This window comes from Siniperca chuatsi, linkage group LG22 (genome assembly GCF_020085105.1).
Source record: "Siniperca chuatsi isolate FFG_IHB_CAS linkage group LG22, ASM2008510v1, whole genome shotgun sequence".
In the NCBI taxonomy this organism is placed as follows: Eukaryota; Metazoa; Chordata; class Actinopteri; order Centrarchiformes; family Sinipercidae; genus Siniperca; species Siniperca chuatsi.
The window spans coordinates 17403903-17424561 of NC_058063.1; the positions used below are offsets into that span (position 1 = coordinate 17403903).

Below are 20659 nucleotides of genomic sequence, written 5' to 3' on the forward strand. Positions count from 1 at the left end.
ATCTGAGGTACTGATGCAAAACTATAGATATTATTCCCTCATACATTTATTTATTATAAACAGAGAGTATCAGAGGAAATATTGCTATAAACAGTACAGCAAAATAAGTTAAGATTGAAAATGTTCTACTCAACCATGTCTCATGGTATATATTGTCATACTGCACAATCATAGTTGAACTGTTTAATCATAATATCTTGAGATATCAAATCTGGTTTTCTTGTGGTGACTGAAATATCTTATCTTGTGCAAACAAATTCATGTTTTTTTATGATTGCTCCATCAATGTTGCTGAAGAGTCTGTACTGTAGATGCATGTTGGCTTAGCCTGATTACTGGCAGTGTTTTAGAGCATTTTCAAATCAACAGATCAGAATTCACTTTAAAGTGAGATATTTTCCTCATTTTCTCTGTGAAACAACTGTGACATAGTATGTTTACACCATAGATGTTTCAGTTTCGCTAAAAGTTACTTTGTTTCCACTTCTCCACACCCAGTTTTAACAAAACCAAGCTGCCTGTGGCTATTAACATTGCAATTGTAATAAAAGTACATAACAAACAGGAGTCTGTCAGACTTTGAGTGTTACATAGTTTCTTACAGTGCCCATGTTGAAGGCTATTTAACATTCATCAAAAACAATCAGCAATCCAAACTCCCAAAGCAAGATTAAATCATTTTTCATCCAACGCATTTATTGACACAGTTGAAAACATTTTATTTCAGCCAATAAGGATTTATTTCATAGAACATTTTCATAGAGCAAATCAGTATAAATTAAACAGACCTATAAATTAGACAGGTTAGTAAATGTTGCTGGCTAGAGTGCTGAAATCATGTTGACAAAACAAAGTGTTTCACTACAAACTGTGAAACAAAATAATGGAAAAAAGAAGAAAATTCTGTGATACAACCTAATAAGACTCCTTCTCTGACAAAATGAAAACCCTTTACAGACTGTTACCTCCATTGTTAGGAGTTATAGATATATAAAGAGCTGTTTTAATGATGCCGCCTGCCCCCAAAACTGGCTATAATTCTGTATTCTGTACAATAACCTCTTGAATAACCTCCTATTGTGTTGGAAAGAAAAATACAGTAGTTCAACAGTAGTCAACATGATGATCTGCTGGCTAAAAGAATCGTGAAGCAGAGCAGCAGGCTGAAGTAATGTAACGTTAATGTTTCTGTCAAAAAACGCAAACAAAATGTGTGTGTGTGGCGGACGAGGCCCGTGTAGAAAGCTGCGCCGCACATCCTGCTGCTGATTTAACAAACGCCTTGCCAGTTGTAACTGCCATGTAGAGGTTGAATGTGTTGTGGTGCTAGAGCCAGACAGCTTTTAACAGGTAAGCCAGGCTGCGTGGCGCAGGCGGAGAATGTACAGAATATAACCTTTGAAAATATTTGAATCTGGTATGTGCATGCTCTGTCCTCTTCACAACACCATCCCTCCACCCATGATCTCCATCCTCTGTTGAGAAGAAACAAAAAAAAAGGTTCAGTTAAGTCTGTGTGTGGTCATTACTTGCTTTTTTCATTATATACATTCTATACTCTTTTCTTTAGACTCATTGGCTTTTGTATTTTTTTTATTACTGAATTTATTATTATTATTATTATTATTATTATTATCTGTAGTTGCAATTAAAAGCATAGATGGTCAAGGTTTCTACATTTTATCACAATGACTACATTATTTGTATATTGCCCTAGTAAATCCAAATAAAGAGCTAATTTAAAAAAAAAAAGTCTTTGTTCTTCTCATAACAAGAACAACTGTCCTGACAAAAGTACTATTTATTATATCGGCCGATATTAGCTCTTTGTGTGTGTGTGTGTGTGTGTGTATGTGTGTGTGTGTGTGTGTGTGTGTGTGTGTGTGTGTGTATATATATATATATATATATATATATATATATATATATATATATATATATAAATTCAGCCTATAAATGACAAGAAACTAAAGTACAGAAATGCCAAAGATATAGTTTGTCCACCAGAGAGTACATTTCTTGTTTATTTATGTTATGGGTTGTGTTATATATCGGCCAATATATCATCCGGATTTAAAAAAAATCTCAAATATCAATATTGGTATCGGTCTCAAAAATTCTGTATCATAAACGTTAATACGCCTTTATCAAATAAAACTTTAGCCTTTAGGTACTGTTTCACACAGCAAATGCAACATATATTTAATGAATGTGACTAATTTTTAGGCCTTCATCTAGTAACTAAACTGATTATGAGACGAGATGCGGCTCGCCACCTCTGCTAAATAATTTCCTGGGAAACCCTGGATTGCATTATATTGTCAATGTGTTTCTGTTATTGTGCGCACTCTCTATATATTTGGTTTGACTGACAGTTACGTCTTGTAAAGAATGGTGAAATGTTTTTTCTCCCTAATCTATGTTACAAGGTAAATCTGACATGTACTTTGCTATAAATGCCCCATCAATTATAAGAAAAATCACCATTATAGTGCTTCTTTAGATTTAAGACTGTTGAAAAATAACCATGACTTTGCAAATTAAAATGTATAAATGTAATGACGAAGTGGGCATATTCTGCCTTCTACTGGCCTAAAAGTGAGTGAAAACATGAGACATTGCCAGGATTTATGAGAATCAGAGACCAGAGATGAGTCAAAACCCCAAAACATGAAAAGTTTGATTCATTTTGAGGGACTGATCCAACATTAAAGAACCAAGAAAATTGATTTTAGGGCCCAGCAGTAAAATGAGATGTATACAGAAAGTCTGTTCGTAGCAAAGGAGACCACAAATGCCATTTTTAGTGCCGTTTAATAAAAACCAAAATCCTCTACGTTTACCTGAGGTGGTTCTATGAAAGCCAGCCAATCAGACGAGTGTGTTGGGAGCAGTCCCATCGACTGACACTTGTAGATGGCCAATGCCGAGCCCAGGAGGTTACCGACCAGGTAGACAAGACCCTGAAGCCACTGCTGACTGGAGCTCTCCAACAGCTTGAAGGCTGAGACACAAGGGAACAAAGGCCAGAAAACTTAGACACAGAAATTAACTTGATATGAGCGGACTATAAAACTGATCCTATAACAGTCTCTGATCCCAACAAAGGGGAAAAAAACAAAAACAACACAGGGTGAAATATAAATTAGGACTTCCATACACACAAGAGTAGGTGTTAAAAAAGTGTCCCGCCCTGTCCATAACATACAGTATAAGATGTAAACAATGTGAATGCTGGATACTCACTGGCAGACATGGACATGAGCGCCTGTATGGGCCTCCAGGCCATCATACAGACCATCATGATGGGGAAGATGGAGATGGTGTTGCCCGACATGTACATGATGAACAGGTTCATGGGGATCTGTTTCAGGGGCCCGAGAGCCACGTCCCAGCAGCGCTGTACCACAAAAGAAGAAAGAGGCAGAGGTACATACTCGGCATTAATGTATTTATGTCTGGTCCAACATTTTATCTTCTCTCACATATGTCACACTCCTGTATGGATGATTATTCTAAACACACTCACAGTAAAAAAAAAAAAAAAAAACCCACCACAAATGAACACAAATGGTACTTAATTCCCTGGATATTATATAATAACTTTCAACTTTTGTGGTATTTTATTTACTTGTCTTTCATGTGTGCCGTTCATTTACTTTATATATAACTTAATTTCTGTGTAATACTTTTGGCATCTTTTTACAATTATTATTTCAGAAAACTAAACAAAATATTTGCAAAAACTGAACACCAAAAAGCAGAAAAACGGTTATCTTTAATGTTTTGTTTGCGAGGAAGTAAACCTAAATGTAGCATGACTTAAGAAATTTGTAGGAGGTGATCATAAAACATTAGAAACCGCGAATAACCACAACCCTCATTGGTGCCAGACACATTTCTAAAAAAACATCTCTAAATCCAAAGAAGAGAAAGAAAGTAAAGGTTCTCCTCCCTGCTTACCTTCTCCACCAGGTTCTTGTCTGTCTCCTGAATACTGGTGTCGGGGACGGGTTTCTCAGAGTACCCGATGGGGTAAACAACGTCTCCCTGACCGCCCTGCCGGTCACCACGACTCCTGCAGCACGGAGGCAACACAAAGAGTTTAGCCTTTATTCCCCATGATCGACTATGACTCTTTTATATGCTTTTTTTCATTTTAAAATTTGGAGAAGAGCTGCCTGAGAGACTGAGAGCTGTCGTCACTTTCAGCTGCTAATCAATGTCAAAGCATGGAAAGCAATGCAAGTCACAAATTGGTGCCCTTTGAAGCTCTTACGGGCTTCTTATTTCGTTTTCATACAACAGAAACACCCCTTCCATCCGTCAGAAAAGTGAGAACTATTCCAGTGATTTAAGTAATTTGATGTTTTTTCTTTGCTCTGTACATCACACGTTAACCTATATATAAATTAGGAGAAATGCAATTCCAGATTAAGTTTCCTGTACCTTTTCTAGAAATATGTAATTTTTGCCTTCAATAGATGATAGTAGAGAGTAAGGGTGTTGACGTGCGACAAATGTCCCAAGCCGGAATCGAAATGAGGACGTTACGATTGGTTGTAGACCACAGGGAGGGCATGAGTTTCCCGCAGCTTTAAGTAGTTCTTCAGATTTCCACATTTACAAATTGAGTGCATGTAGAGGTTTGTCCTACTATTTGATAGATTGTTGTAAGTGTTTCGATGTACTCTGTTTCTGGTTACCTGGTGTTGCCCAAGCTCAGCTCCAGAGCCCACTTCATCCTCCTGGCCCCGCTGCCTCCTCTCGTAGACAGAGCTCCTCCTCCGCCTTGTCCCCCTGGAGACGCCATGGCAACCGGCTGCACTGCTGGACCTCAGAGACAGAAAATACCTGCAGAGATAAAAAAAACAACAGAAATCAAATGGGCAGAGTCCTGACTTTTTGTTCAGTTCTCTACCAGCGTCCATGTTGTGGTCTCCGGGTGTAAACAGCCAATAAACAAAATATAACAGGACACAAAAACAAGTCAGGAAAACCAGAACAAAACCTGAGAGCTTAAGAGCAGATTAACAGTAACAGATAGAGCGTACATGCAATTATCTCTCTTTACAAGCTGTGCATATGGCTTATTACTCTGTCGCACATACTTTATTCGAGCAAACTCTTCTTTTATTGCACTCGTGTTTTTGATGCAGCCACAGAATTTAATGACTATGTTTCTATGTTTTGTGTATTGTTTAGTCAGTTTTTATACCCTGGTCCTGAGAGAAACAACAGTCCAGAAGTATTTTTTTATGGCAGAAATGACAAATACACTTGTCTCAACTTAACTTATTTAATAACTTTGAGACTGTTTTTTTTGGAAATGCTTCAATTGTTTTGTACCTGCAATCAGGACTGTAACAAGACTGAATGCAGATTTCATCCAAGATAACATCATTGGTATCGGCTTCACAAGATTATATTGGTGTATGCCTTCCAATAAATATGATCTGTTAATGTAGTAAAATGTTTTCAGCCATGTTTAAGTTTCCCTTATTCAACGCTAACGTAACGTTAACGGTTTGTGTGAACCTCGCCCCGTTAAGCGACTTAAAAAGCCAGAGGGAAGCTGTTGTAAGCAAAGGTTTTGATTACTAACAACGTCGCTTTGATTGCAGCAACGAGCAACATCGCACGGTTGCTCCTGAACAAGTAAAAGCAACGCCAGCACGTCAAGTCAAAGAGAAAACCTGATAATTAAAACGACCCAACGCGACCTAAAGCAGGATGTTAACGTTACTATCACTTGACGACGCTGTTGTTTGGCAGCTCAGACATGACGTTGTATCAAAATAAGCCAACACACCGTTATTTAAACATTCATCTTACCTTACAGGAACATCCAAACGACTGCTACCGGGTTTATGTCGTAATTTTTTTTTGATGAAATGAGGGAAAAATTAGCTTTCTGCGCAGCGGAGCAACTCGACCCCTCGTAGCGTCGCTAGCTGGTTCCGGGTCCCTTAATGATGACGCATATGGATATTGCGTCACGGCCGCCCTCTAACGGAACTTCAGGAGAATTACTTCAATTCCCCTCAAAAATTTAATTAATTAATTAATTTTTTAAATAAAATTAATTTTACCAACAAAGTCAAAGAGATATCCTTTAAAATGCTTCACAGATTTTATAAAACCAATTATAATATTTACAGAAACCTCAGGGAGACATTAATGTGAGCTAAGCTGCACTTCTTTTGGGAAGCTCATTTATTTTGGTCTTACCCGCATAAAAAACAAGTGCAGAATAAATTTTGATTTATTGCTGATCATATCTATCCTCAATTTAGATTACACTAAAAAAAATGTATTGTTTGGATTTATTGAATACGACAGGAATTCTTGCTGTTTTATCTATTTGATTTTGAATAATATTTTGACAAACTTTTATACTTAGAAATCAAAATTTACAAGCAGAAAGCCAATCTTTTCTGAGCTGACATATACGTCAACTAACACATTTCATATATAACTAAATGTACTAACAAAAGAGCTGTTAAAACATAAACACTTGTAGGCTTTACAAAGTTTTAATTTAATTATTTTTCTTTTACTATATTAGTGTGGTATACACAAGGTGTATTGTTTGTTGCTGGCTCTGTTTTGATAAAGTTTATTATCACAATAATATCACATAATTTAATGTGTAAATTTCACACATGCAAAACATTTTTTTCTCCTAATATTAAATTGCTGTATTATGAAGAGTTATTTGGTGAATCCCTCGCACTACTGTAACTTTACTTTTACTTAGTTATTTGATAAATGTTTTTATATTATCTTATATTTACATCTTTATTACTTATTTATATCTTCTATATAATGTGACGTGATGTTTGGATGCACAATAACGTACCTTGTATATAGCTGCTGAATGATATCTGCATGTTTGTGGATAGATTTCAATAAAATAAAAAAAAGTAAAGAAGAGAGAAATAGAAACACAAATATAAACAAACTGGAAGAGTATCAAAGCATTTATTAGCGAGGACATTGTCCCCATTGCGTGCTGCTGTATTATATTAAACAACCCGTAAGCAATACAAAAGTTTAAACATCTGTGTGCAGTCTTCACAGTCAGTTAAAGGCAATCATATCATATTTACATGAAGCAGTGCAAACTGAATTTTAAAGTTTACTCTTGTTACACGTTAGAGGCACAGTGGCTCTGCACAGTGTGTGAGCTTTATTAAGGCACAGGTAAACTCAGGTGTAAAGACCTTTACTGCCACCCATCAAACTCATTTTTCCACCAAGTTCATGAGTGTACAAAGCTCTTACACCACCACTAAACTACAGGCTGTTTGCTCATTAGGCGCATTAGATGACGTGGGTCATACAGCTGTTCTCATGTGAATTTTTTTGATTGTCACATTTCTATTTTGTCTGAAGAGATTATAAGGAGTTCTGAGGCCCTGTTCAGTCAAACACATGTTTAACATTTCTGTACTGCGATTTTTTGTTACTTATCGGGTCAACATATGTGCAGATATCAATATATCTGTGATAAACTAATATTGGCCAATAATACAAACCCAGCTGATGTATTGGTCTGGCTCTAACCTGCATTCCCACTGCGCTGAATGTGGCTTAAGGTATAAGATCACTTTGTGGCAGTCATACCTTTACTTTGAGCTGATTAGTTGTTTTAGGATCATCATTACAGTTTGTGCCTCTCATGTATTACCATTGCATTTGAGGCACAGAGCTAAGCATTCGAGTCGACCCTCCTTGCCGCCTCGGCCCCAGCCTGGGCCCTTTGCTGCATGTCATCCCCCCTCTCTCTCCTGCCTTTCCTGTCTCTCTCCAGCTATCACTACCATAATAAAGCAGAAATGCCAAAAAATAATCTTTAAAAAAAAAATAATAATAATACTCAACAATCTGGATGAAATTTTTTTTTCTGTCTTCTGCACAACAAAAAACAAACAAAAACAATTTGTATCCAGTTTCACAAGTTACGACTCGTTTTCTATCCAGGAAGCCAGAAATGACACAAGAAAAACACAAGAAAAACATTAACACATTATTATAATACAAAGTAACTCTTACAGTTTGGTTTTTATTGTACAAATTGAGCATGTCCATATGTTATTTCCGGCCACTATCTTTGCTTGTATTAGGAACTAGAGTTAAGAAACAGGTATTTATTTTTCTTAAAATTGGATGCTTAGCTCTGCAATTTGAATGTAATGGTAACGCACGAGAGGCACAAACTGAGGCTAGGATCATCCAAGATGCATTTTACTGCCAAGTGTGAGCAGGGCCTAAGAGGCTGAAAAAAGTGAATCTGACAGTTAGATAAGAACCTGAGTACAATATGTTTGTATTAGTTGTACAGTATCTCGCTCCACGCCCAGATGTGTGTGTGTGTTGTGTGTTGACGTCACTTGTATAGGCTGAGCTCAGGGCTGTGGTACAGACACATGTAGGAGTCACAGAGCAGGCGGCGGGCGGGCTCCTGTAAGGAGGCGGGGTCAACTCTGCTCAGCTCCTGCTCTGACAGGCTCAGGTAGCGGCCCACCTCTGGACATGGCTTCACCTGGGGGATGTTGAAGCCATTCTCGCCGCCTGCGTGAGAGTTTATAGAGATATGGGAGCGCTATAATAACAGTGATTTTTGTTTTTGTGTTTTGATCCTGTAACTGAAATCCTTGTTATCAGAATTCATCTAAGTGAGGACCTCTCACCTTCCCGGTCTGCCATGCTGTCAAAAAACAGCCAGTCGGTGGGGAGGGGCCCGTGCTTGACGAAGCTCACGTAATGGCTGGTCTCGATGCAAGTCACGGCAAAGAGAGACATTCGCTGGCGGGTGCAGTGTAGAGGGCCGGTCCACGGACCCCCGGGGACAGCAACCTTCACAGGGAGGTGGGACGCCCGCTTCCTGTGACTGTGGACCTGATGATCGATAGAAAAGAAGAACAGAGAAAACATGTAAAGCAGACAAAGATACATAAGAGACAAAATGAGGGTCAGAGTGCTTTACATTGGGCCTTTACCTTTTTATCATTATCATCATTATTAATGTATCATTTAAACCTGCAATCATTGTTTTTTTTTAGCCACTTGGGGGCAGCGACACGAGCTGTAAACACAACACTGACATATTATAACCTTATAAAGTTAATATGATAAATGTGTGCTGGTAACAGCAACATTAGCACTGACTTTCTGGCCATCTGATGAAGAGAGTGAAATTGCATACCAGAAAAACAAAACAAAATGAGCTGAAAGATGCCAAAACACTGCAGAGATGAGGGGAACTGCAGTCTGGTGATAATTCCCTGTGGGTTCATCACTATGAGCAACACTTTTTTGATATAAAAATATTAACAAAGCATCAAAAAGCATGTAGAAAAAAGGATGAACTCTAATCAGAAACCCACATACATTAACAAGCATTTCTATTCACAGACAGATCAGATGTGTAGAAGCTTGGACACTTTTATCAATGCACCAAAACAGAAGAACTTTTAGACTTTTAACATAAAGGCTTGGTTGTCTTAGGTGAAGTCTGTCAAGGCTACAACTCAGCTTCAGGTCCAAAGTAAGAAGTGGCTACCTGTGTGTTGCAGGTCTGGCAGTACTGTTTGAGACGACCGGGAGTGATGTCTGGGTCTTCATAACACTGAAGACACTCCCACTCAGCTACAGCCTGACAGATACTGCACTGTCTCAGAGCTAGAAAGACAAAGAGAGACAAAAACTACACTTTAACGGGGTACAGTACAACTAAAACTGATGTGAATGTAGCTAGATCTTATGTATGCCTCAATAAATCTGAAGCAAACTAAAACATAAAAACTAAAATCAGATCTGTATTCAACTAAAACTAGACCTTAAAGTACACAAAACCAACTTGAAACAAGCTAAAATGTAGATTGTTCCAGAAAATTGTTTTTACTGTCATCCAGCAGGTCTGTGATGTCCAGGCTGAGGGAGGGCAAGATGGCGTCAAACATTTTGAATTCCTTTCCAAACCTGGGCATGAGCAGTAAGAGGCAGGAGGGAGCCTGGTGGGGTGATCAATACACAAGATCTGATAGTTAGAATACGGTCATTTCTTTAAACAGCATGAAGAGTTTTGCTCCAAAATTACCCTGACATGAAATCTTGGAACTTGTTTCTGTTACCTCGACAAACTTTAGGCCAGCGTGGAGGAAGGAGGACTCGAGCAGCGCCTGGACGCTGGCGACCCTTATCCGACTGGGCGATGGCGGGGTGAGAAGGATGGGGGAGTCAACTGGGGAGAGGGGTGAGGGCGAAGAGGGAGAGAGAGGAAGGGTAGGCGGGAAGAGCTGATAGAGGTGACACTCCTGAGGCTGCAGAGTCATCGATCTGAAAGTGAGGTGAAAAGAGAGAAAATGTTATTCCAATGAGTGTTTTTATGTCTTGAAACATGTCTGGATCTGGGATGGGATGGGTGGGATCTTTAACAAACTAAATTAAGGACAAATCTTGTGGTTCTCAAGCTTTTTTGGCTCGTGACCCATTAAAAACAATGCAATATCTACTTGCGACCCCTTATCAGTTGTAGATTTCAGTTTTTTACAGTTTTTAGAGGCTTGAAGGTAAAATGATCCAATAATTGACAAGAAAAAAAGATCAGAGGAAAGTCTAAAAAAATAAAACACAATTTTGTGAGGCTGAAATTTGTTTTTTCTGCTTTCCTGTTGTATTGAAATTGTATTGGAAGTTTTCAACCGCTGATCTAGAGTCAAGATGAGATGAAATGCCAAACAGATTTGATTCACTGGTTATCAAAGATATGTTTAAATATAGTGTTTGGGCTCATTTTCAGTCCATGTGACTAAATAACTAAAATACAAGCAGGTAAACTTTCCTGTGATGGTTTGGACTAAAGAAAACTACCTGCAATTGTGATCTCGACCTAATTACCTTCTCACATCAGAATGCACGAAATAGCCAAGTTGAGGTGAAATGAGTTCATCTCCCAGCCAGTGTGAGAACCTTTTCAACCTCCATATCAAAGAAGAACAATTTGGCTGTGTGTGGTTTTTGTGAGCACGTAAACAAAAAACAGTGGCAGTGAGGTTACCTGATTTTTAGGAGCGGCTCAACTTGGAGGAGCTGGAAAAGCTTGTTGAGGAACTCTTCAGGATCTGACAGACAGAACAACAGCAGCATGACAGCATTCCTCAGTCTGATGACACACAAAGCACTGTTGATGGCAGATGCACCTGCAGTGCTAATGGAGGGGTAACGCAGGAATCACTCGTACCTTTCTCCTGGTTGGTGAAGCCTGTGTTGCTATTCGCAGCCTCCAGCAGTCGTCTCAAGGCCATGGTCTTACTGGCACACACGTAGCCATACCTTGGAAACACACCAGTACACAAGTACTTCAGGAATGCCTTGTACAGTATATTAAAACAAAAATCACACAGTTTGTTGTGTTAAATGATTCTAATGATTTGCGCTTAGCCAGTCACTGCCGGTCTTTCCTGTTTAATTTAAAAAAACATGATCGATTTTTACAACTGGAGGACATAAGGCCTGTCCACATTTCATTACATGCTATGGTTCTATGGAGGCCCTGAGAGGCAAGTGAGAGAAAAAAAAAATCTGGTCATCCATTTTCTAAGTCTAATTGTTTTCGCTCCTGTGTTTATGACTTAAGAACAGATGGAAAATAAAGGTTTTGGCAGGTGACTTTTTTTTTGTCAGGATCCAAGTGTTTGTTGTTATAATACTCATTTCAAGTGCACCACCACCCCATGTTCTAAATAGGAATAGGACTAAAAGCATGCAATCTCAACACAAGGTACATATATTGTGTGTTAGCAAGTTATGTAATGTTACCGTCATGTCTTTCTTTTGGCCAGAAATATATTTTAAATCGGCGCTAATCTAAAGTGCTGCACTTAAGCCTCTTGTGGCCGAAATGAGCATTACAACAACAAACAAAAATTATCCTGTCAAACCTTTTATATATATATATATATATATATAAATAAACATACCTGTTCTAAAGTTGTAAACACAGGAGAGAAAACACTTTAGATCAGAAAATGGATCACCAGAATTTTTTTCTCTCACTTGCCTCTCTCGGCTTCCATAAGTTGCAGTGGTGGAAGAAGTATTCAGCTCTTTTACTGAAGTAAAAGTAGCAATACCACAGTGTAAAAATACTTTGTTACAAGTAAAAGTCCTGCATTCAAACTCTTACTTAAGTACAAAAGTATTAGCATTAAAATATACTTAAAGTACCAAAAGTAAAAGTACTCATTATGCAGAATGGTCCATCTCAGTATCATATATATTATATTACTGGATTATAATTATTGATGCATTAATGTGCACATTAATGTTGCATCTGGTAAAGGTAGAGCTAATCACAACTACTTTATATACTGCCAGTTAGCTTAATCCATATAAATATAATAATAATAATAATAATAATAATAAACAAGCAGACACATTTACACACCTTCGCAGGGGGTTGACTATCTCACAGCGCAGCAGGTCCTGAGCCTGACTGGAGTCAGTTTCAGGGTCAGAGGGCCAAAACAACACCCAGTCTGCTGAACTGCAGCAGGAGAACAGACTGTAGAGAGAAATGGGACATGACTGTTCTGTTAGATCATGGGAGCAATCATTGCTTATCCCAACTAATCACTTCTTCTGTTTACTCTAAATTAAGCCGGAAACATAATAAATCCACAGCTTCAGTTCAATCACTATTACATTATTCAGAAGCAAAGAGGAGCAATAAAACCAATTACATTTAGTCACGGTAGGCGAGAGTGTTTATAATGAAGGATTTACCACACGGGTTACAGAGTAATTGACATGTTTCACCAGATTACTACGTGTTTTGACACATCCTCATTAACCTATAACTGTTAATTTATGACATGTCATGTATCAATCAACTGGGAGTGTTGAGTGATTTTCTGAATTTTGTGTCAATATATTTAATATACTGCAAAAACATTTCTACCCTTTAATCCTTTCTGTGACTATAGAGTATGTAAACAGCTTCAGATTTTACCTGAACAGCGTAGCGTCCAGGTAGCAGGAGTTGAGGTGACCCTGGATGCCTTTCTTCCAGCCCTGATAGAGCCCACTGGCCTCGTCCCCGTCCGCAGGAGGCATGTGCTCCTCCACACGCTCGCTGCCCCACTCTGCAAAGGCTGAGAGCCACAGGGACACAGGAGGCAGCTTTACATATTAAAACTGTACAATTATGTTGATATACACACACACACACACACACACACACACACTCACATGGCACACAAATGTCATGGCTGAGTGAAGAAGTGCATTTAGATTCAGTTCCCCTTTAATAATCGTTAGATACTGGCCCTAAAGTCTCTAGAAGTCACCAACATTTTTAATTATTAATATATATATTTATATATATTTAAGAGTCTTCAGACACTACAAGCATGTTTTCTTACCTATAGAGTTGCATCGCTCCACTTGATTGACAGGTGTCTCAGGGGCGGGAAACCTGGAGTCCCGTCTACAGTTGCGTAGCTTGACAAACAGCCCCTTGTTGGCCGGGCAACGGAAGTGACGTTCACCGAGGTAACTGCCATCTGTTCCTGCAGACAGATCCTGGTCCTAACACACACACACACACACACACACACACACACACACACACACACACACACGGCTTGTTTTTTATTAGTGTGTGATATATATTATACTATAATACAATATTATACGAGTCAGTACAATGACTTTACTTTAGTTTGCTGTTGTTGGCAACAACAAATCTATTCACATAATATATCACAGATCAAGTTTGCCATCTTTATATAAAAGAAAAGTGGATCTCTAAGAAACTAAGTGCTACCTAATGCACAATGAAATCATCCAAAAGAAAGTGCTGAATTCCCATACAATGCCAGTACTAAGTTTACTGGAAATGCAACACAACATTCATGGACCTCCACCAAGAATCAAATGAAATGACTACATCTTTACTCTAGAGCCGCAGGCTGCAACATCAAATAAAAACCCAACACTTTCTTTATCAAAAAGAAAGAGGGAGAGACATAAGCAGTAACAAGGAATAAATTGCTGTTATCATTAGCGTTAAACTGAACCATTAATGTCAAGATTTATGAGAAAACTTAATTTTAAAGACTTGTAAAAGTTAGTGCCTACATGTTACATTTCCAAATACAAAATTGCAATTTCTTCCACAATCCACATCCCAATTTAACCATTATCACATTAAAATGAAACAAAACAAGAAAGTTTAAAGTGCAAAGAATGGGACATAAACGAATACAAAGCTGGACTAAAATACAGCTTAAAGACCCAATAGTTAATTTTTTTTGACCATGTCAATTAGACCTTAACTCACATACAGAATTGAAGTGTTTGTCTTAATGATCAAAAATTAGCATTTTGTGTTTGTCAATTGATAATAACTGAAAAAATAGGCCAGTTTGTTGTGTTGTACCTTAAACTAGGACTATAAAAAACTAGTATAAAAACTTGTCACTGAGTTTTGGTATCAACTAACAACTTAATGAAAACTGAAACTGTCACTTTACCAGCTCAATTCCTGCCACTGGCTCTGTAATCCCACTGATCCGTCCAATCCAGCGAATAACCCCAAAAAGTGGTGGGTCATTCACTTCAACCATCGACCCCACCTCCAGCTTGCCCTCCAGTCCTGCCTCTCCGTTCTCCCCAGCAGCTTCACCGATGTCTGCTGATCTCAGCGGCGAAGGAGGGCCGTGTATGCCGTTGGTGTGCTGCAGCTGGTCGGTGGCAGTTGGTGACGTTGGGCTGCATGGTTTGGGAGGTGGGAGAGGGGGAGGAGGCACGGGTTTGTGGGTCAGTTTTGGTGGCGGCAACGGAGGAGGCTTAAGTGCTTGTTTACTGGGGGGCATCAGGGCGACCTTGGGAGCAGAGGCGGGTGGTGAAGTAGGGCCTGGTTTAGTGACGGGGGGCGGCACAGGCTTCAGGATGGATTTGGGAATTTGAGGAGGGTTGTGACGGTGGGATTTAGGCTCTGGGGACACAGAATCAGAAATACTTTATTGATCCCCGAGGGGAAACTCTTTAATGGAAATGGAACAAGAGTTAGGTGTTCCCTCATATGTTTGCATGCAAAATAGTTTCCTGCATATAAAGCTCAGATGTACACATTTTCTGTGTTTCCATGTAGCCCTTTACAGCCTCCCAAAATATGTTGTTACACCACAAAATATATACATTATTTATGATCCAGACAAACATTTAAGTCTGAGATTTAAATTGGATAGCTTCCACTTAAACACCACCTCTGTTTTATAACCTTAGCAGATAGGCCATTTTCAGACATTTTCAAGACATTTTGACATGTCACTGTCGAAAAAGTATAGCTGTAAATTATAAAATGAATGGTGGCTGAATTCCATTTAGCTGCTTCAGTTTAAGGGTCCTGGTATTGTGCATGCTAACTGGGACACCTGAATAGAACAAAGCCATCATTATTGTTATTAATAACACCTGTGATTTTCTGACTGTAGACAACTGTTTGTTTCAGGACAACATGAGTTTTGAATGCTTACATTCTTACTGTTGGGAAAATACTGGAGCAAAACACTGCATTCTTAGTAATAATGTCTTCACTAATAATACTATAAGGCAGTTTCCTCTAATAACAGCAAAATATAAAATACAAGTGCTCATGTTGCTGAATGAATCATTAACATTAGGTAAAACCTGAAACAGCTTGAGCAGAATTTTGATCCTAAGGTTAATAAATAGCTATATATTCTGTCAAAGTATCCCTGGAAACAACAGTGAACTCTTAGCTACTGCCTGATTATAAATGGCTCTGAATAACAGTGTCGACTAATGCTTAATACACACTGTGAGTGTCTGAGGCCTTGTTGTGTAACAGCTGCCATACCTGAGGAAACCTTGGTGATTGGCAGCAGTAGTCCATAGAGGCTGTTGGGAATGTGGCAGAGCTTCTCTCCCTTATAAAGCCCGTCCCAGTTACCAACAGGAGTGTCCTGTAACGTATAACAGAAAGTCAAACACAAAGCTGCAAACAGAACTGGGGATTAACGTGTAGAGAAAAGTTGAAATGCAATATAAAATTTGCTAAATACAAGCAAAGCTTTTATACATTAAGACACTGTAGGAAAAATCTTTAGGTTTTTTTTTTAGTTTGAGGACTACAATCCAGCTCTATTTGTAAGCCTGGAATTTTTCTTCTTATTTTGGGAATTTATATGTCTTTATTAGAGTCAACAGTAGATAGATGACAGGAAATTGTCAAAAAGTGGGAGAGAGAAAGAACAAAAAAACAACTTAATTTGGAATCAGACTTCATATAATCACAGTTTCATCTCCTTTGTCGTACTGACCAGCAGGACTCCGACGTACATCCCTGACGAGGACCGGCCAGGGAGGAGACCACAGAAGCGGACGTCCCCCCCATAGACATTGTCCTCCAGGGGGAAACACACCCGCTGGCCAACATGGAACGGTGGAGGTGATGCGGGGCCTTGGACCTGGACCGGAGCTGTGATGGGTGCCGACTCCGCTGTTCGAGGAAGGATGCCACAAGCTTGTGGCTGAGGAGGGCTGCTGGGACGATGCTGGTGGAAACTAATGTGACGGCCGTGCTGCTGCTGCTGCTGAATTGGGCGGTCGTGGTTGCTATGGTGCCCGTTGCTGGGGTGATTGTTGCTACTGCTGCGATGGTCTCGCTCACGGGCCCGCTCGTGTGAGTCGGCGCCATTGCTGCGAGACCAGTGGCGTAGCCTGATGTGGCTGACCGGGACGAAGAGGGCGCAGGCTTCGGGGCAGGTGAAGAGCCGATGGCCTTTAAAGGAACCGTTGCCCAGTCCTTTACCTATTGCTGAACCCTGCAGAGGAAATGGAGAGAGAAAAAGACAGAACAAGGTATTTACAGGTGAACTGTCTGTGTCTGTGTGAAGCATGGTGCGATTAAGTGCTCTTTCCCGTCACAGGCACCCTGCACATGTAAAGAAACTGCATTTTCTATGTAGGTATGAATGTTTTTATTTGCTATGGTGGCATTAAGTCCAGTTTTTGTTATATTAAAGTTATAATCCTTAAGATTTTTATGAAATCAAACCCCAGTTTTACAATCTGTAAATACCTCTCTATGTAGTACTTTTTTCATTGTTAGTGGAAGAGTCTGACCATTTCTGTGCTGGATTTGAATTGCCTAACTTTGCACAAGGGATTCACAGGAAACAAGGTATGCATTTAATCCAGCGTTATTGGTTTTAATTCTATTTCACTGGTGTCAGCCTCACCGTTTACTGGGATTTTTGTTTGTTTATGTCGTATCAGAGCTGAATTAGGTTACAGCTAATACAAACCCAACGTTTTCCTAAACTGGCGAAACACAGGGAGGCTTTTATTGTAAAGCAGACGAAGATGTGAGTACTGCTTTGAATTGTTCATAACAAATATGTCTACAAAACTTTTTATATATTGCAGGGAGTAATGGAACAGCCAGGAGCCCCCCCAACTCCTCAGCAAGGTAACAAACTCTCTTTACTGTGCCCTGCTGTTGTGTGGAAAACAACCTGTATGAAATCAGATTGCGGTTGCTCATGGCGTGATGAAAAAGGCTAATAATTGCTGCTGTTACCACTAAGTGTCGAATCACCCACAACTGAAATCTTAGGGATTATAACTTTAATGTCAATAGAGTTATTAGGTTAAATACTCAAATGTATGTGCAATGCTTAAAAAAAATTTCTTTAGCAATTAAGCGGGTAAAAAAAAAAAGGAGAAAAAAGTATGGAAAAGACATGGAAAGGCTCATGATCCGAAGCATACCACATCATCTGTAAAACACGGTGAAGGCAGTGTGATGGCGTGGGCATGCATGGCTTCCAATGGCACTGGGTCACTAGTGTTTATTGATGGTGTGACAGAAGACAGAAGTAGTCGGATGAAAGCTGACTGGACGGTGCCTCACAGTACAGATGGACAATGACCCCTTGAATTAAAGTTGAAAGTCTGCACTTTAATTGCATCTCAATTGTTTCATTTCAAATCCATTGTGGTGGTGAACAGAGCTAAAATTATGAAAACTGTGTCACTGTCCAAATATTTCCGGACCTAACTGTTTATCCTCGATTCAAGTTTACCTTCAGCTGTATCCCAAAATACACAGCGCTGCTCCCTCTGGTCAGCGGCCCAATGTATTTAAGCTCTGCCTCTGCCAGCTCATCCTGTTGGCCTATTTGGACCCACAGCGGAGCATCGACAGGCAAACTAGCAAACTGCTGCAGTTTCCCGGGATTGTCTGAAAAACACAAAACAATGAAACAATAAAAACCTTACTACAGAGGGAGGGAATAACTAATTACATTTGAAAAAAAAAAAAACTGGCCAGTTTTGGAGTGAATGGTCAGTCAGGGAAGACAAAAAATGTGATCTGGCTTTTTTCCCCCCCATTTGCCACTTAAAAGACCCATTTAAACTCTGCCCTCTGAGCCTTTTGATGTCATAAAGATCACGTGTTCCCCATTCAGTAGAAATTGAGCATTTTACTTTACTAATTTTACTATGAGCCACTCTTTTATTCTGCTAATGTAAGATTTTGAGTTAGTACTGCTACTTGAGTAAAATGTCACACAAAAAAAAACTGTACTACAAGTAACATTACAAAAATCACCTTTAGGATTGTTACTACCACAATATTTGTACCTCCTCTATAAAGTACTACAACCATTATTTTATCATTATTGTTCCTGCTCCTATGTCTATTGATACAACTACTAGTCTAGTTGTCATTATTTGGCTACTACTATTATACAATTGCCACTGCAATAATCACCATTATTCCTTCAACTAACACAGACATGTTCATTATACTAATACAAGTACATAAGCACTTTACTGCTACAACTGCTGCGATGGTGCTATAATCTGTCACACTACTTCTACTAACTAACTATTAATGTATTACTTAGAAGTTTTAGGCGGGCCTCCGGATCAGATACAGGCTCCAACAGGCCGTTGAGGTCAGCTGGGACTTCATGCAGGAACTTCCTCTCTAGTTTTAACATGATGCCATTGTCCAACACCTGCGAGAAGAAAGGAGGTAGAGAGAAAGACAAATGTGTGAAAAGGAAATGAATTAGGGGCGAGTATGAAGGTACACACACCACAGAGTGCCACACAGAGGGAGTAAGTATCAGTTTTAAGTATGTCCACCATTTTAAAAAGGGTGACTCAACAGCATGTGGTGGAAACTCTCCTCCAAACTGCAGCACAGCATCATCATAGGAGGCACATTTTAGGATGGGTGAGCCTAAGGAAGAGAGCAGCCAAGCCCTCTACAAATATAATTAAAAGTGATTAAAATAAACTGGGGCTTTAACTAATGAAAGTGGCCAGAAAGATAACTGGTGTTAAACTGCCCGATCTGTCTCACATTTCACACAAGAGAGTACCAAAGGCCAGGTCTGACAGGTGAGAAATTATTTTATCACTTATGCCATCAAACTGTTTTTTTTGTTAAAAGTAGCTTCATTGGTTTTAAATTTAAAGTGGACAAACATTTGTCATAAAAATTAAACAAACAAATAATTATTCTTCACAGAACAATCTGAACAAGAACCCTCACATGATAAATAAATAAATAAATATATATACACACACACACACACACACACACACACACACACACACACACACATTTACACATACACCCCCCCCCCCCACACACACATATGCATACACCTATAAATAAATAAATGCAAACAAATAAAATAATAAGAAAAGACATAACTTATACAATAATTGTGATTTTAATATAAAAAACAATTCAGGTAATGATTACTTTCAGTATCAATTAACCTGCAAGTTATTTTCTCGTAACTTTTAAAAAATAATGTTATTTAAAAACCCACAGATATTCAAATTACTATTTTATATGACAAAGAAAAGCAGCAAATCCTTAAATTTGATAAGCTGGCACAAATGAACGTTGGACATTTTTGCTTGAAAAATGATTATCAAAACAACTGCTGACAAATTGTGTGTTAATACCTTGACCCAAAGGAATTCGCCTCTGTTCTTGCCCGAATCTTGTTCCTGGCAGATGAACCCCCGCTGCAGCCGAATGGTACCGTCCAGCTGGTCCTGGACCTTCAGGTCGGTCGAGATCAAAAACATTTTAGGGGGGCGGCGCTTCCTGTTGTGCTCGTGGGCCCCTGACATCTTGTGTGCGTCTTTATATGTAGCTGGTTCACAGAGGAATTAAACCTTTCATTTTCCTGTAAAATTAAGAAATATACTTATTAACAAACGAACGACAAGAGGGCCGACGTGTGTCCGTTCACTACTAGTGACGCTAACGACAGGTAACGACAGTTAAGTAACGTTTCCATTTAAACTTTCTTCATTCATGTTCAAACTAAATTTCATTCGTGAAAACCGTTAAAACGGTACACGCTACATTTCTGCCATACCCTCGACTAAAAAACCACGTTCTTAACTTTGCTAAGAATTGTAGGCGTCCATCACTCACCAACTTCATCAACTCCGACCGTCAACATTTCCCGTCACATTTAAATGAGCTACTCGTCAATAACAAACCGCACAGTGAAACAGGAAGCACAGTGACTGACACCAGCGGGAGCCAATAGAAAGTGAGAAAAGTTTAGCGGGGGAGTAG

At 39.2% G+C, this 20659-nt stretch overlaps 2 protein-coding genes across 3 annotated transcripts; both read right to left on the reverse strand.

Moving 5' to 3' along the window:
- Positions 1–675: 675 nt before the first annotated feature.
- Positions 676–5991, reverse strand: emc4 (ER membrane protein complex subunit 4). The gene is made up of 6 exons (XM_044183059.1): positions 5836–5991; positions 4707–4854; positions 3964–4078; positions 3247–3400; positions 2844–3004; positions 676–1475 (listed from the first exon to the last, which is right to left on the reverse strand). Exons 2-6 carry the CDS (start codon positions 4811–4813, stop codon positions 1440–1442), a joined length of 573 nt encoding a protein of 190 aa, XP_044038994.1. The 5' UTR covers positions 4814–4854; positions 5836–5991; the 3' UTR covers positions 676–1439.
- Positions 5992–6965: 974 nt separating this feature from the next.
- Positions 6966–20641, reverse strand: si:cabz01101003.1 (ubiquitin carboxyl-terminal hydrolase CYLD). 2 transcript variants are annotated; one of them, XM_044183057.1, is made up of 17 exons: positions 20513–20641; positions 20032–20258; positions 18947–19064; positions 18123–18280; positions 16356–16859; positions 15893–15998; positions 14544–15007; positions 13431–13596; positions 13019–13160; positions 12455–12571; positions 11249–11340; positions 11066–11129; positions 10140–10344; positions 9911–10019; positions 9569–9687; positions 8697–8904; positions 6966–8577 (listed from the first exon to the last, which is right to left on the reverse strand). In XM_044183057.1, exons 2-17 carry the CDS (start codon positions 20200–20202, stop codon positions 8393–8395), a joined length of 2928 nt encoding a protein of 975 aa, XP_044038992.1. In that variant the 5' UTR covers positions 20203–20258; positions 20513–20641; the 3' UTR covers positions 6966–8392. The 2 variants fall into 2 exon arrangements, with proteins under 2 accessions (XP_044038992.1, XP_044038993.1); XM_044183058.1 differs by lacking the exons at positions 18947–19064; positions 20032–20258; positions 20513–20641 and adding an exon at positions 17809–17971 and having other exon boundaries at positions 18123–18263.
- Between the last annotated feature and the right edge of the window lie 18 nt (positions 20642–20659).

Excerpts from the sequence above, each read along its gene's own strand:
- emc4 (XM_044183059.1), bottom strand. The coding sequence starts at position 4,813 with ATGGCGTCTCCAGGGGGACAAGGCGGAGGAGGAGCTCTGTCTACGAGA. Across the intron at positions 3,401-3,963 it reads ACAAGAACCTGGTGGAGAAG|CGCTGCTGGGACGTGGCTCT; the intron begins GTAAGCAGGGAG and ends TTTGTGGTACAG. Across the intron at positions 3,005-3,246 it reads GCTCATGTCCATGTCTGCCA|CCTTCAAGCTGTTGGAGAGC; the intron begins GTGAGTATCCAG and ends CTTGTGTCTCAG.
- si:cabz01101003.1 (XM_044183057.1), bottom strand. The coding sequence starts at position 20,202 with ATGTCAGGGGCCCACGAGCACAACAGGAAGCGCCGCCCCCCTAAAATG. Across the intron at positions 13,597-14,543 it reads CAGTGGCAGGAATTGAGCTG|GACCAGGATCTGTCTGCAGG; the intron begins GTAAAGTGACAG and ends TGTGTGTGTTAG. Across the intron at positions 11,341-12,454 it reads ATAGTCAACCCCCTGCGAAG|GTATGGCTACGTGTGTGCCA; the intron begins GTGTGTAAATGT and ends TGTGTTTCCAAG.